This window comes from Quercus suber, unplaced genomic scaffold (genome assembly GCF_002906115.3).
Source record: "Quercus suber isolate HL8 unplaced genomic scaffold, Cork oak 2.0 scaffold_236, whole genome shotgun sequence".
NCBI lineage: Eukaryota > Viridiplantae > Streptophyta > Magnoliopsida > Fagales > Fagaceae > Quercus > Quercus suber.
This window is the reverse complement of record NW_027069693.1, coordinates 57004-75180: the sequence shown is the minus strand read 5'-3', so window position 1 is coordinate 75180 and position 18177 is coordinate 57004. Positions and strand designations below refer to the sequence as shown.

Genomic DNA, 18177 nt, shown 5'->3' with positions numbered 1-18177 from the left:
TATACAATGACATAGGGGAGGGGCTGATGAGACAAGTATCAACACTAATTCTCCAGTATACACATGTAAAGTGGACATAAAAAGGAAAATAGGGCAACAAGAGAGGGGATCGGGAATTGAAGAGAAAAATATTGTAACTTCCAGGAACCAAATTTGTAACCCAATTTAAGAACAATATATATATAAGAATAGACATCCTTGGACATTTGCTGAGGACTATTTTTCTTCAGTACAATTCTTCTTCCTTTCATTCTCCCATCATCTGAACCCATTCTAGCGTTTGTTTGATTTACTAAAACTTAGTTTTCCAACCCATTCTTTATAAATTCATTGTTTTGGGTTTTTGGGTCTAAGTCCATCCACACAATAGACTAGGAATTCAAATATGGTCCTTACAGTAGCTACACCAAATTGCAACAATTTTATTTTGGATAAAACACTAATGAGAGGTGAGATGGCAATATGACACTCCGCTTTTGGTGTTGCAATATTGCATGGAACCCAAATCACATTCATTTATAGGCTACCTAAACCTAATTCTAACAATTGAAGAACCTTGATGAAAATTAAACAAAAATAATAGGAGTATCACCTAAGTTTTAGCTTTATAAGTTCTCTTCTATTTAAAGTATTATCTCTATTTGAGGTGATGATAATCTTGGTTTTTAACTAAAAATAAAAAAAAAAAAAAAAAAAAAAAAAAAAAAAAAAAAAAAAAACTAAAGGATTATCTGTAATTTTATTTTTGGATAAAATATTAATGAAAGGTAAGATGGCAATATGGCACTCTTTACTTGGTGTTGCAAGATTGCATGTAAACCGTATCACATTCATTTATAGGCTACCTAAACATGATTCTTAGTTCTTACAATTAAAGAACCCTGATTAAAATCAAACAAAGATAATATCTCCTAAGTTTTAGCTTTATAAGTTATTTCTTCCATTTAAAGGATTATCTCTATTTGAAGTGATGATAATCTTGATTCTTAACTATAAAAAAAATTAGAGGGTTATCCATATTTGAAGTGATGATAATGTTCAATGTTTACTATAAAAAAATATTTTAAAAATTGTCACAATTAACAATATAAAAAATTTATTAAAAAAATGTAAAGTTTTTTTTATTGTACTTTATCCCCAAAAAAAAATAAAAAAAATAAAAAAGAAGAAGAAAAAGTTGAAGTGAAGAAGAAGTTGAGGCCAATAAGGCAATAACAAAACCTAAATCATATTAGTTTGAATAAATGAGCACAAAATCGTAGAAAACTTATTATTATTACTTTCTTAATTTCTTTTAGTTGTTTTTGAATAAAGTAATAATAAATTTTCTTATCAACATTTTAGCCTACGTTTTGTGGTTATTTATTCAAACTAATATGATTTGTGTTAAAACTCCTTTCCCCCTCCCTTGGTGTGTGTGTGTGTTTGTTTCTCAAAAAAAATATATATGATTTAGGTTTTGTTATTGACCTCAACTTCTTACATCAACTTTTTTTTTTTTTTTTGGGATAAAATAATAAAAATTTTGTATTTTTTATTTATTTAAATTATGTGTTTATTGTGACAATTTTATTCAAGCTAATGTGACAATTTATTTATTTATTTTTATATAGTCATGGTGGTCGGGTTCCAACCTTCCTCGGGAAATCATGGTGGAAGGCTGGAACCTGGCCACCTTGAGAATGTTGTACAAGATGTAACCATTCTTTTGAGGATAAGCTTTAGAAAAGGAAGCCAACAATAAAGGAAGAAAAATCTAGTAAGAAGGTTGCTACCACCACATTAAATAATCTACACCTAACCAACTGATTGCATTCGGCTCATTGGGAAAGTATTGTGGAAGGTTGGAACCCGGCCACCTTCAAAATGCTGTAAAAGGTAACCATTCTTTTGAGGATAAGTTTCAAGGAAGGAAGCCAACAATAAAGGAAGAAATATCTGGTAAGAAGGCTGTTATCATCACATTAAATGCTCTGAACCTAACCAACTGACCGCATTTATGTAGAAATAACACTTGAACAGTGATATCTTAGTTTACAGCTATTCACAAAGCTTCCAGGAGGTTTTTGATGAGACAAGCATCCAATAGATCACTTATAAGATCAACAAGTGGAAGGTTAGAATGAAGAATGGAAGGACTATATAAGGAAAAGACCCCAATAAAAAAAGGGGCAAAGAATCTAAAGGTGAGGAGAGAGAAAGGAAAGAAAATTGTATTCATATGTACTTGAATTGTTATAAGAATACCTAATCCTCGCACTTGACCGAGGAGTGTAACTTCTCTCTAACTGTGTCTCTAATCTTGTTAACATGAATTCAATCATCTACAGTCCTTATTTAACTTGCTAAGTTGCCTTCCTATTAAACTCACTCTCTAATAAATATATTGTTTTGGGTTCTTTGGGCCATCATCCATTATTCCTGGTGGGTCATGGTTCAAAATCCAGCTCTTATAGATATGTTTACTGTATTTGTTTTAATATCATCTTCATTTTTTGTTATTATTTTAATGATTTGTTATGCAAATTGAGGTCTACTTATGTTTAGAAGATTTGTACGTTTAAAAAATTTATTGTAAAGTAAGCACAACTTCAAAAATAATTTTACAATTTCTGTCACTTCACGCCATCTTAAATTTTCTCATTAAGAAAAAAAATTATATGTTTTTTGAATGAAAGAGAAATAGAAGAACAATATTTGAAAGCTCAAATAGAGTTTGCTACACTGGTTGTATGTTGCTTTTAAGCATTAAATGTTGGTTTGAAAGATGTGTTGTTGTTTTGAAAGATATATTGTTAGCGCAAATATTTCTATTCATGTTTTTATAATACATATTTTTATTCATGGGCAGTGGAATGCTGAAAATTATTTGAGTATATTGGATGAAATCCCAAAATTATGTTTAAATATTTATATTTATAAATTCATGACCAAAAACTTACACCGCACGAGACTACTAATAGTAAAGAAAAATGGGAAAATTGCACATTCCCCATCTCTAATTGGATTTGAACTTTTGAAAACTCTCTATTTCAATTTTTGGTTTCCATCACCCAAATTCAAATTTTTGAGTTTTGAGTGATGGAAACATCACTCAAAAAAAAAGCCAAACGATTTTTTTTTTTTTTTTTTTTTGTGGGTCCTATGAGTTTTGGATTATGGGTTATGGAATCTGAATGATATCACTCAGTTTTTTGCTAATCCAATCAGACTCTTAGTGATTTTGACTTGACAAAGATCGGTGGGTCCAGTGGCTTTATTTTTTTTTACAAGTTTTCCATTCAACTCAGTTTTCATATCTTGAAAACATATTAAATGTGTTTTCATTTTTCATAACTATAACTCATTTTTTTGAATAGTCAAATATTGAAAAATAAATAAATAAACCCTAAGCCAAACATGAGAATCTGATGTGAGGCCCAAGAAATTTGGGTTTTGGGAGATGAAAATTGAGACTTGAGTGATAAAAATTTGGTTCATTTTAATTACAAGAGACGGCCCAACATAGGCCCAACAAATCTTGACCTGATGACGGATTTTGTAGTAGGTAACATGTGTTAGACGTACCTTAAAAGAACCCATAACATAAGCTAAAGTCACTAAATAAAGTCATCCAAACTAAGCTTGGGTTTGGAAATAAAATATGCTACAATTATTACAAATTTCACTACAAAATTCTTATAAACCAATAAACTAATGTTTCCCCGTTGAAATATAAAAAACAATAACAGCATCAATTACATTCATTAATATAAAATAGTAAAATATAATAGTTAAACATTTTCCTTTATAAATTAGGATAAGATTGCGTAAGAAGCCTTGTACAACTCGAGTATCTGGTTCTACCTACTTGCCAAAAGCAAAACAGAAAAATTGAAGAAAAAGGCAAAAAGGTTCAACCTAAACACTATGTATGATGTGTATAGGGTAAGCATAAAAGTTCATATAGTTTCCACTAAGGCCAAGCCCACAACTTAGTAATAAGTAACAACATTAAAAGTAATGAAAGCGAGACAACAAGCACACAATTATTAACTAGAAAGCTAATGGTTGCTTTTTTTTATATTAATTAGCGCCCAACCACTAAGCGATTTGGATGTTCATGCATCCTAAACGACAAACTCAAACAACAACAACATGCGGTTGCTTATTTAGCTTAAAATGCCCAACCACAAAGCAACTTGGATGTTCATACACCCTAAACGACAGGACTCAAACAACATAGCAGACAGCAGAGCTAGTCTGAATACACTTAAAACGACATACATGAAACCAAATTTTCAACACACCACAGTGCAATTTTAGTCTCCCCACCACTGATGGACATAGACACCACTGCTTCTAAGGCCCTTGAAGAGATCCATACATTCTCCCTTGATTGCACCAGCAACATCTGAATTGTCTGAGCAGTTCAGGAACATCTCATCAACATAGCATATCGCTCCGCTCTCAAACAACTCCAAGAGGAACTTTAATTCCACTTTACCTGCATTCATCTTCAGGACCACAAAATCTGCATATTGCACTGTTTCTTTAAACCAAGAAAGGAAATCAAACCCTTCAATTTCCATTGGCGGATCAATGTCTTCATCAAAACTAGGGGCATCCAAATCCTTATCTCCAGCCAAGCCCGGATGATAAACGAAGGTCATACCAGGCTTTTTGACAAGGGATAACAGAACTGAAGTGTTATGATCAACAAAATAAACATTGAAATCTTTGCGATCCACGGGGTATGATGGCAGGAACCAGTTCAAAGAATTAGACTTTAGATGCAACCCTGGCCCAATATCAATATAGACTAGCCGCTTCCTAGTATCAACATCCACAAGCATGGGCAAATAAGAAAACCTTTTCTCAAACTCCATTGGTTTTTCCTCCACAAGAGGCTCAAGTTGATCCATGAAAGGTTTGTTATTTATAATAGACTGGCAATCAGCCGGAAGGCGAAACTGCTCCAAGTAACTGGCGTTTAGGAATCTCTTCTTGAAGACAACCAGAGTAAAGTTACGCACATAACCAACGTGCACAACATTGGAGCTTTTCAGCAACGACGAAACCGGGGTGGCAGACCTAATCAAGCTGTTAGGGAGTGAACCGCTAACGCCTTCCACAAGCATGGCACCAATGCCACCCGGGCTAAGAACGCGCTCTATCTCAAGCACGAGCAATGCAGGGACGGAAACCTTATCGACATCCCTGGACAACACGAAATCGAATGAATTGTCCACGAAATCGAGCTCGTGAACAAACTGCTTACGCTTAAGCGAGAAAAAGCGGTGCCTATAAACACCACCAGCATTGGAGAACCCCAAATCTTGCAATGTCAACACGGCCGCGGCCGACCCTTCTCCAATACAGAGAGCTTTCGCATTATATTTCAACAACTTCATACCCACTAGCTCTCTCACCACGTGAATGGTCAAATTCACATTCTCCTTGCAATTCACCGATTCAAATGAGCCCCAAATCGGATTCATGAACTGGGTGTGAAACAAATACGTTCCCGGGGCCATACTCGCCGTGGCATGGCCCAAATTGGCGGTACAATCAGTGGTGGCCAAAGACCCAAAAGTTCCAAAATCCGAACCAGATAAAATGTGAAACAAGGGAATGATTGAAATACACGAGGCGATCATAAATGAGCGGTAAAGCATGCGCCTTGCTATAGACCCATGAAGGATCTGGAATTTCAAAGCCTTCAAATCCATGATTTTCACTGTGGCTTTTTCTCGAACACTTGATTGATTAAATCAAAGAAGCTTGTTTTTTTTTTTCGAAACGAAGATTAAGCAAATGCGATTTTTGTTTAAAACCCAAAACAAAAAAGGTAAAATTTTGAGAGGAATTAAGCCAAGCGTAGATTGAAGTGAAATTTAGCGAGTGCAAAACCTGGAGGAGGTGTGGTTTCCACCCACGAGGAGCACGATTGATCTTTGACACCCTAACCAGACGCTTCTTGGAATCCTTGGTGCCATTGGCTCGAACCAAATCTGACCCATCTTTAATCCGACCATGAATTGCACAAATCTACATGATATATTACATTTACATATTGTGAAAAAAATATGGGTTTTTTTTATTTGAAACTAAAACTAAGATATCGAAATCGGGGGTTAGGGTTAGAATGAATGAATGAAACAATGGGTGGGAATGGAGTAGAAGGTGTGGTGGGGGAATGTGATGAGAGTGAGTGTGTGAGTGAAAGAGAGACAGATCTGATTTGTTTATAGAGTTATTTTTAGTAGTTTAATGTTACTGTCTTTGTCGGTGTGATTAGAGATGAGATGACGTCCATGCTCACGTGGCATCGAAGAAAGCTATCTAAAGAGAACTGATTTTATAATAGAAAAACCCAAAATTCACTCTTAACCATTAACCATGAAAAGTGCAGTTTGGTTCGCAGCTATTTTTAACATCGCACTTTAATTGTATGGCTGCATCTCAGTTTTGTGATCATACGTGTAATGCGGGACAGTTTGGTCGGTTTTAGGTTAGAATATTTCTTCAAGATGTCATAACTAATAACTAGTTTACCATAAATAACCATGACAGTTTGATAAAAGGTTTTTTTTTTTTTTTATAAATATAACTTATTTAACAAAAAAAAAGTAACACAAGTATATACAACATAAACGAAAAAAAAAATTCATGAGAGAAAACCATACACAATTATACTTGTCAAATAAATTTATCTCGTAACACAAAAATGCATAACAGGCAATAATCATAAGGTCCATAACAATGTACCATATACACTTTTAGTTATGCTTACTAGTTTCAAGTTTCAATTATCACAACTATGATGGAAACAAGTCTAAAGCAAGTATGGAATAAATTACACACCCAATACAAGTATTAAATTACAAACCTAACAATAAATTATTTAATTAAATATGAACAACAAAAAAGGTTCATCCATTCAATGCTATAATTGAGAGAGACTCATAGTGGGTGAGACTAGAGAGAGATTGAGAGTGAATTAGGGTATCAAGAGAGAAGAGTGAGAGTGTAAGATGAAGAAGTGAATGAATTTTTGATTTTGTATTTAACCAAAATGAAATCGTTTTTAACATGAAAATAGAATAAACTAATGCTATTAAATTATCAATGTGGGGGATTTTTTGCTCTAAGAAAACTCATGAGTACTGCTTTAGGCAATTTTTGCTCTTTGTCCCACATTGGAAGGGTTTCCTTCCTCCTAACACTTTATAAGGTATGAACCAATGGCATTAAAGTATCACAAATATATTTCATTTTTCATTTATTTTTCTTGTATTCCATGAATAAAAAAAAATAATAGATGATGAGTATTACTTGTAAAGAAAAATAAACCATTAAAAATTTAATATTTTAATAAAATATAATATAAAACAGATAATAATTATGTACATAACCTATATTAAAGAGTCATGTTAACAGGCATATGTAAAATAATTATTAATAAACTATATTAATAAAAATTTTACACAACTTCAATAAAAAAAATATAAAAACTGTCAATAATATTAATTATTTTACCATTTTAAACATATCTAAAATAATCCCTAATCCAATAAAAGTTAACATTTCCCTATTTTAGAAAGTATACAAAAATTTGGATAGAGAGACGTAATGCTCTAAGATGTCAACGTGTTTAGAATCTTTAGATTGTTAACAGATAAAACCCAATTATCTTTCTGACAATGAAACCGCGTGGACCCACTTTAATAATGATAAGTGTTAGGGCTCATTTATGATTCTTCTGGCTTTGGTCTCGAAAACCGTACCTTTGGTTTTTTCTAGAATTATTATTTTTCTTTTTCTTTGTACTGCTACTTCTACAGTCAAAATTTTTGAAATTTCCTATCATTCGTTCCTATTGCAATCCCGAAGTGAATTTTGTTACCTCATCATAGTTTAAAAACATTAAACAAAATTTTAAAAAATTACTGGCGTTAACTAATAATAAATTTATTTAAGAATTAAGAGATAGCAAAATTCAAATCACTTATATTTATTGTGAATTATATAAGATTTAAGAACTCTCTTCTTAAAAAAAAAAAAAAAAAAAAAAATTCAGAACTCAAAGATTTGGCCTGTTTAATTCCTGTTTTTTTTTTTTTTTTTTTTTTCAAAACTTTGTTTTTCAGGCATTCTCAAACTTGAAAACCCATTTTCTCAACTCAAATAATTGCATTGTACTGGTGAGAGAAAAAGTCGCTCGTGGATTGGTAGTCTTTTGAGTTCACAACACGTGCATGGGGCCATTGGAGTCTTTTTTTTCTTACAAAAATGCTATTAACTCAGTTTTTTTTTTATTTAAAAATTCCTCAAATGTGTTTTTAATTTATGGCAAAATTTAGATATAAAATTGGTTGTAGTTTAAAATTAAAATTTTACTCAATAAAATAAACAGTACTGTATATTTTGAAGATCTAACCATTTAATTGTATGTTTTTTGCGCTTTTAATACACATGTCAAATTTTGTGTCAATAAGATATTATTAACTATATGATCTATAAATTTATATTTTATGCATAATTTTAAATTACAAAACGCTTAATTTAAACAATTTATTAATAAAATAGTTATTAATTTTTAATTTTTTTAAAATTTTGCAAATATGAAAGATATAAGAATAAAATGTAATCTAACGGTGAATTTGTCAAAATTTACTTTCAATAAAAAAAATTAGTAAAGAATATTATAACTAATTTTGTAACTAAATTTTTTCACTTTAATTTATTCCTAAATCCAAAATATAGATTTTTTTTTGGGAGAAATCTCTTGACTAAAACCTCAGCTAAACACATTTCCACCTTATGGGGTCCATTGTTTTAAGGAAATGAAAACAAAAAACAAGGGGAACTTTCAATGTGATAATTCTAAAATTTACCACTGTGTATCAAAATAAGCGATTGATAGTTAGTTTTATCTCTAAATTTTTTTAAGAGGTTGATTTTTTTTTTTTTTACTTGTACCTGTGATATGTATTATTTTTTATAGAAGACATATTGATCGATGTAACATATATATAAAAACCACGAACTAATATAAATTTATTTTTTTTTTTCTGTTTTTTTTTTGTGATGAATTCAAAAAAGAAAAAAAAAAGTTGTGACCAGCAGGAGAGTACAAGGAATAACTTGGACTCAGTCACTAACACTATTATATTGATTTAAGTCTTTAAGATAAGAAAAGAATCAGCTTTATTTAATAAAAAAAAAAAAAATTGAGAAGAAGAAAAGAATCAACTTTTGCTTCTCATATGCCATGAATATATATATATATTTTTATTGGTACCACTCAAATGCCAAGATTTAAGCTGGAATCCAATGAGATTGCCAGGATTGTCTTTTTACTCTTTTTCTGTATTTTTTTAATGATTGACAGAACTAAACAATTGTCACGATCTTTGTGTTCACACCACTGAATAATGACGAAGAACTTTTTAGGGACCTTGGATATTAAAATCTACACAATTATTAAGGCGATCTTGATCTTGTTCACACCACACATTTTTTTTTTCTTTTTTTTTAAACGAATATTTAACTATAAAAAAAGAACGAGACATGATAAGGATTTTTTTAAATTAGCTTGTGGATAAATTTTTTAAAATTTAATTGTTAAATGAGAATTTTAAAATCAAACAGTTAGATTTATAATTTTATTTTCTTAACATAATAATAAATTTCATTTAAATCGAATATTATTTTCTATTTGATTATTAAATTTATTTTTCACGCATAATTTTAAATTATAAAATTTAAAATTTAAATATTTGATTAATGACATAACTATTAATTTAATAAAAAATATAATAAAAACATATAATTAAATAATTAAATTTTTAAAATTTGTATCTAATAAAATAATAGTATTAAAAAGTTGGAATCATTACTCTCCAAAAATTCCACAATATAATAGCATCCAATAATTATGAGTGTCCAAGCTTGAGAATTTAGCCATCCTCGCGTCAGAGCTAGGAAGGAAGCGGCTGAATTATTTTTTGTGACAAAAAAGTTCGGGGTCCACGATAGTGATATCTGAATTGTCGTATTGTTCTTCTGATTTTTTTATTTTTTTATTTATAGGTTATGGTTCTTCTATATATATATATATATATTAATGAACGGTTCTTCTAATTTTGACCTTGAAAACCAAACCCATTTTTATTTTATTTTATTTTATTAACTTTCTTTCTTTTTGGGTTAGATCAGATGGCGACCACTGTTTTCATTAAAATAAGGATGCGACCACGGTTGACGGGACCAGAAGAAGTGCATGAATAGCTGGAGATGAAAAATATATTTATTTGATCTATAAAATGAAAAATTTTAAGACATGTTTGATAATGTTGTTTGAATAATTATTTTTATTATTTAAACATTATAATATGTATTTTCACAACATTTTTTCACTCACACGTATTTTCATAATATTTAAACAATATTACAAGAAATTTATTACAAACAAGCCCTTATTCTCTTGAGACAATCTTATTATACAAGACTCATTTTTATATTTTGGGGGCATGATCTCTATTCTCTTAGGGCTCTCTAGTCTCCATAACTACACTATATTTGTTTTGATAGGAAATCTTGTGTAAAAATTATTTTTCATTTTTTTTTAGTGTTTAGTAATATTAGAAAAAATGATTCAAAAGAAAACTATTTTTAAAACTATGCTATGACTTATTTTTAGAGATTTTTTTCCACTAAATGTTTTTGGAAAATAACTTTATTTCATAGCACACTAAACAAGAAAAGTTAGAAAATTGTTTTTTAATTCATTTAATGTTGTTACCAAACATAGGAAAATGAATTAGTTTTTATAGAAAATACTTATTGAAAAATGACTCATTTTCTAGAAAATATTATTACCCAAACAAACATAACACAGGTGTTAAAGATAAATTTTCTTAAGAAATTATTATTTGATAAATTTTATTTTTGTCTTTCAATTTTTTTTTTATAAAGTCTTTCAATTATTAATTGTGTAAATTTAGTATTTAAGTATTTCAAATTAAGTCAATTTCATTCCAACCATCACCAATTTCTCAACCTCTTGGACTGAATTTGACATTGACTTTGAATCTGAAAGTTGCAGGATGACATAATTAAAAATTGAGACACCAAATTGAATTTCGCCCTTCAGTGACCAAATTAGTAAATTAACATGAAAAATATAACATTGGCCTAGGGTTGCTTTATAAGCTCAAGAGGCCCAACAAAATTGATCGGCTCGATTAAGATCAAATCATTAAAGTCTTTTTTTTATTTATTTATTATTTTATAAATTATAAGATCCAAAGTCTGTTTCTACTCTCATTAAAAAAAAAAAAAGTTCTATTTCTGCTAACAGGTTTTAAGGCCCAAAACATTTCTGGGCTCCCTCAAATGGAATCTCTATGTGAATTGAGCAATAACAGTGTATTAAAAAAAGGGTTTGGAAATGGCCTTGAACTCAAATTCAATTAGGAGATGTAGGCCTGTATAAATTCTCAAAAGACTAACCCAGACCTAAGAAGAGGTGTCTCTATTAAGATCTCACTAATATTTATTTGTATTCCATCATTAAGACCACTTTTTTTTTTCTTTTCTATTAAAAAAAAAAAAAAACTCAACACTACTTTTATTATGCACCAAATACAACAAATCACCTCAATATATATTTTAAAAAAAAGTTATGAAAATTTTTTTGTACTGGACTTATTGAGTTATTGCTTATTGGAGAGGAGTTGAAAAAAAAAAATTATTGGGGAAGAAATGTCTTAAAGTATCTCTGCACTAAATAATCCTGGAGTTAATGCTTCTCTTCTAGATAAGCTATTTTATTATGTCTAATGCTAATCTCATTCAAGCTAATCATTACTAAGCTTAGGGATTCTTGGAATTTAGCTAATGAGTTTTTTAATTTTTAACCCCGTCCTTCAAAAAAAGAAGGAAAAACCTAAGGCCAAAGAAGGGAAGAATTTCTGCCCATAGAACTTGTCTAAAGTTGTCGTTGAAAGTGAGATTGGGTCATCATCAAATTGGAAGAGTTGAAAGTGAATAAAGTGGATTCTGGTTGGTTTAAAGTGACCAAGTTTTATATTATCAAAAAAGATATTGAGATTAATCTTGCCTATATCAGTACGGAGATTTAAGAGAAAGACAAAACTTAGGTATAATATCTTAGATACTGGTCGTTAAGTTCTCCTCTTAAAATTTTACTATGGTTTTTTTTTTCTTATGAAATGAAAGTGTATTTTTAGTTAAGTAGCCGTATGACTAAATTTTAAGAGAGAAACTTAAGGAACAACACTAAGTATTATACCTAAATTTTGCCAAAGAAAAAAGAGGGAATATATTAAAAGTACAAGAACCTAGCTACCATTCTCGTTCTAACTATAATCAATGATATACATATAATATGCCATTAATGAATCTCGACGACATGTGAGACCAATATAATATTGACGTTCCAATTATAAAAGGAAAGCGTAATTGATGGAATATATTTAATATGTCACTAATTCATGATCATTATGAACGGTCATGAATCCTGACAACCCTATGACTATTACAAATAATGTAATAAAAACATTCTAATTATGGAAGAAAAGCATAACTGATTGTATACATTTAATATGTTATTAATTCATGATTGTTCCGAAGGCGAATGGTTATGAATCTCTACGACGCCAGGATTGTTACCATTAGTATAATAACAACATTCCAATTATGAAATGAGATAATATTTATGAAGACAAAAGTCACTTAGGGTGCCTATATAAAGGTAGTATCATCCCATTTGCAAAGGTGTTAGAAAAATAACATTTACTCTGCATTCATACCCGAGTATCTAAGTTCTAAGAAGTTACACAATTTCTAAGTTTAAAGAGTTTACTGAATTTAAGCATAAAAAACGCTTCTACATTGGTGCCCTCCGATAGACTTTCCAAATCTTCAGTGAGCTACTTGTCCAAACTAGGTTTGGAGAAGTAGTTCACTGAAGATTTTTGCATTAGAACATTTCATTGCGTAACTTATACACTGAATAAGTAAGAGAGAACACTTCATGACTGGAATTTTCCTTCTGTAGTAAGTTGGTTATGTTGTCTTCTTTCAGCAGAAAGTTGGATCCCTACAAAAAGGTCTCTCTTTTAAAATACTTAACCGCTCATTGAACAATACTGTCCTTAGGATTGTTTACAATTGATGCCTCTCAGACATACTATAAATACACCCAATCCAACCACTCTCCCTCAATTTAATTCAATTCAAACACAATCCAAACGAAGTTATTATTGTTATCAACTTATTATTTTAAAATTCAAATCCTTCTAACAATATTCTTGCTGTGTGATAACTAGTTTAACGACAATCACATAACCAACCCTTCAATTACTCATCTGGGACTCATGAAAATATGTAGTAATGAAATTTCCCATTAATATTGTTTTCTCTCGAACTAAGTATTTCCACTTGGGAACACTCAACACTACTTTTGAGTTGCTATTTTGAGAAGGTTGCTTCTGTTATTACATGTCAATTTCCATGGCTCTTTAATCTTCAAGATGCATAATGCATTGCTAAGACACTGGAAGAGGACCAAGCAGTGGATACTCCAACGGAGCTATAGCTTATGCCAAGTGCGTGTGGTATTCTTATTTAACCATGACGAAGAGAGTTTGCGACTACAAATTTTGGGTATAAAGCATTTTCAATATATTATGAGGCTATGAATCATTGCCTTGCAAATCATGTCATTGACAACCTATACTTTGATAAAAGGAATCCACTAGCTATTCAACTTTTCTAACACCAAATTTCCCACTTAAAACCTGTTCAATATAAGGACTTAATATTGGACAATTCAATCACTTCTGGTCTCTTTGATGCTTATCATCGATCGTTGCTTTGATGCACAAAGGATTGAATAATGAATACCACCACCCGTGCAATAAGCCCCACTATTTTCAACTTTTAGTTGCATCACTTTATTCATACAGCACAAAAAGTATTCCCTAATGTCTAATTCGAGAAAGATTATTAATTATTGATAGGTTGATTGGCCTAGTAGTAAGGGCTTGAACCAACATGTCTCGGGGCATTAATTTAAGCTCTCTAGTGACAGTGTATTGCAACTTTTTATACCCTACTTGCAAATTACCCACCTATCTCATCAGCGACTGTGGTGTGAGGTCTTAATCTACTTTATTCATACGGCACAAAAAGTATTCCCTATTGTCTAATTCGAGAAAGATTATTAATTATTGATAGGTTGATTGGCCTAGTAGTAAGGGCTTGGACCAACATGTCTCAGGGCATTAATTTAAGCTCTCCAGTGGCAGTGTATTGCAACTTTTTTATACTCTACTTGTAAATTACTCACCTATCTCATTAGCGACTGTGGTGTGAGGTCTTAATCCAAGAGAGCTTAGGCTTGCCCAGATAGAAAAGCCACGTTAGTGGCTCCCTTCTAAGTCTAGCCATTCTTTTCTTTACCAAAAAAATAAAATAAAAAAAAAATAAAAAAAAAAAAGAAAAGAAAGAAAGAAAGATTATTAATTAGCACATTGATTACTTAAACCGGTTCCTCACACGTGACGGATTGAAGCTAATGCATATATACATGTATGTGAATTTTGCATGCGAGCCCATGAAGTTAATGCAGATATAAATGCAAAAAACAAAAACAAAAAGATTAGAGAATAGGTATGGCAAACCTGAAACCACTACTACACATCTCTTTTCTAAGATAGACAGATAGTACTGTAGTATGTTTATGAATTATGATGGAGGAGGCCCCTCCCAACTTCCGATAGAAAGCTTTAGTCGTGGAATCAATTAATCATTGTCTCATTGTTGGAAAATTTTTGTATGGATCTCAACTCTCAACCCTCAAGCCTCAGAATCAGATCACTATATATAAAAGTAAACTTGGAAAAACTCATATCAGTTGATTGTGAATTGTGACAAGAATCTTGGTGGTGCTTCCTGTTGATGATCATGAGTTGAAAACTCACATTGGTAACCTCCAATGCGGTGGCTCAACATACTTTGATATGGGGGCTAAATAGTGTACGATGCAGTACTTGCAGTACAATAATTTCAATTCCAGTTTGAGAGCATAAACTAAGGGTCTACTCTACCATAATACCTTATACTGAAATTCATATCCAAGAAATTTTGTGCACAATTATTTTTCCTTATCTGTCATCTATTTTGGCTATCACTGTTTTTTTTTTTTTAATAAGTATTTTGGGTATAACTGTTGAATACCCTTTTTGTTTTTTTGAAAGAGAATATATGCCCAAAAGTGGGACACTAGAACAGCACAAATCAAGCCATTTCTGTGAAATTATTAAGCTCTCTCTTGACTTTACACACTTCTTGTGTCATCAATCATCATAATGATTGGCCATACCATTGCTATACATAGTAGCTGAAATTTCAGCTCAACCATCAATAGGTTTCTTTAGATATTTCTCAAAAAAAGAAATGTATTGAGGCCTTGGACCTCGGGTAGTAAAGAAAAGTGGGATGACTCCCCAATTATTTATTATCCACTTTGCTCTTTTATATCTAGTCGTCCTGGTTTGAATTAATTTTTTATTCAAATTTTATTTGCTCATTTGCTGTGAAATTCATAAAAATATTAGTTATAAAAAAATTAAAAACCTATACAAAAATGAATTAATTAAAAAAAAAAAACTTAAAAAAGAAACAAACTTATAATAGAATAATAACAACATGGTTGCTGTGCTTCACGCTGCAGACTAAAATAATGTAAAATGATTTTGTCCTATTGTCAGCAACTGAATAATTTTAGAATAACATAAATAGATGCTTTTCTCAAAGATATGTTTTTCCCCTCCTTCCACGTCATGTAATGAGCAAAGATGATGCTCATTGTATTTAGGTCAACTAAATAGAAACATCTCTCTCTCTCTCTCTCTCTCTCTCTCAATTATTACAAGGGGCATTTAAGCGAGTTAAATAGTATTACATCTGTTGTGATATTATATCTGTGGTTCAAATTTCACATCAAAATTTGTAGTGAGAAGGGATTTGTAGCCTAATTTTCCTTACAAAATAGATTAATCAATATCATTGAATCATAAAGGCTTTGAAAAAACATTTTATTTTAGGTTACAAACCACGATTGTTGCTTTGGTTTGAAGGGACGAAAATGATGTGTTTGTCTTTGGGTTCACAAAAATTTATAATAATCTATTTTTCATGAAGCAAAAGGAAGAATAGTGACACCATTAGCATTAGTTTTTGGTTTTGTTTGGTTTCTTTTCATTTGAGTACTGAAAGTGAAACTCTAAAAGCATTAAACAATCATAAAATCATTTTAAAACCCAGAAATGTAGATGTGAAGTGAGAATGATAAATAAGGCTTAGTAAAATATTATTTTGGTCCCTAAATTTTACTAAAAGTTTGTTTTTATTCCTAAACTTTAAAATTTTTTTTTATTTTTTATTTTATCTCTAAACTTTGTAAAGCGTTTTTTTAATGATTTAAAGACAAAAACATGAATGAAAAAATAATTATTTTTTTCCCAATACTTTAGAGATGAAACAAAAAAAACTTTAAGTAAAGACTAAGGACATAAATAGAATATTTTCAATGGTTTAGGGGCAAAAAGTAAAATTCCTAAAGTTTAGAGATGATGAATAAACTTTTGGTAAAATTTAGGATCCAAAATAGAATTTTACCCATAAGACTTCCTCTTTGCTAATGAGAAATCTGCAACCCCAGACTTGATTAACTTTTTAGTGTATTAATCACCCATAAAATAAAATAAACACAGTTAATTCTCTGTTCCACACATGCTAAATTAACAATAATCTAGATAAGTTCTCGAGGGTAATTCTAAAATTTGGTTAGATAAAATGAGATCTTAATTAAGTATTTCTATTTAACTTGTCATTACTCATTCAAACGAGATTTGATCCTATCTAACATCTTATCCATGTTAAGTTTGGCTGCATAATAATTTCAAACGAGTAGTGCTAGAAATACCATAAATTTTATTACATTGAACTTAGAATTTTTTTTTTTTTTTTTATATAAAATAGAATTTCTACTCTATTATAATCTAAGTATATATGTGTGTGAAGTTTCCTCCTGGAGACTTGAACCCCGACCCTTACCCCTCACACTCCATAAGCACTTATATTTGTAAAATAATCATCGCACCAAGAGTGTGCGGTGGTTACACTGAACTTCCAATTAATGTGTCACTAATCATAAAAAAAATAATTTAATTATTTATTTAAGAGGTGGTTGAAGCCCGCGTGGTTGGAGCCTGCAAGTCAGATTCATTGACACATCACTGTGTAAGATTAACATAGAAAAATTTGTAATAATTTTATCATTTTTCATTTCAAATACTATTCTTCAACTTGAAAGTGACATTGTAAACAGATAGAGCCGAAAAAGGGGTTCATATAGAGCCAGAAGAGAGTTTCAGAATTCAGCTCATGGTCTCATGCACTACACTACGTGTACGTAATTACTTTAGCACACAGTTTTCTGTTTTGTGCCGACCACAAGTTTGCTTCGCTCGGCGAAACTTGACTGTAGGGGATGTTCTGCTACCGGAATTTTGGTAGTGATATCAAAAATAAGAATAAAAAAGGAGATAAAATTTGGATATGCACCCACACAATAAGATGAACCAAATATTAAAATTTAAAAAGGGAAAAGTGACCTGCACAAGCTTCTCGTGATAAAATGTTTAAAAAATTGTGCAACCTCACTCCCAAATTATTGAACCCAATTAGTTCAATTGTCCCTTTTTTTTTTTTATGATTTTTTATCGTTAAACTAAGATATTATTTGAGTTAATTGAAATCTACGTCATGAGTCTATTGTATTTGAATAAAAAATGTGAAGTTCAATCTCACCTAAAAATAATAATTTTAATTGGTATCTTGGTCTGATTAACTATAGTTAAAATTCTCTCACTTTTATATATATATATATATATTATTCAAAGCAGGTGTGCTTTTTTTTTTTTTTAAACCTTTTGGAAAGAACTTTTTTGTTCAAAAGTCAACAAGATTAAATTAATAGATTCAATATAATAATAGAAACTAATTGATCATATCCAAAGTTTTTATTCTAATTTATAAACGCTTATCAAAGATTCCTAAACTTTTTCATTAATTAATTTATTATAAGAAATTCAAAGT

At 30.6% G+C, this 18177-nt stretch overlaps 1 protein-coding gene across 1 annotated transcript; it reads right to left on the bottom strand.

Annotated features, from left to right (window-relative positions):
* Positions 1-4028: 4028 nt before the first annotated feature.
* LOC112022746 (uncharacterized) lies at positions 4029-6238 on the bottom strand. The gene has a single exon (XM_024055373.2). The coding sequence runs from the start codon at positions 5709-5711 to the stop codon at positions 4302-4304; it is 1410 nt and encodes a 469-aa protein (XP_023911141.1). The 5' UTR covers positions 5712-6238; the 3' UTR covers positions 4029-4301.
* Between the last annotated feature and the right edge of the window lie 11939 nt (positions 6239-18177).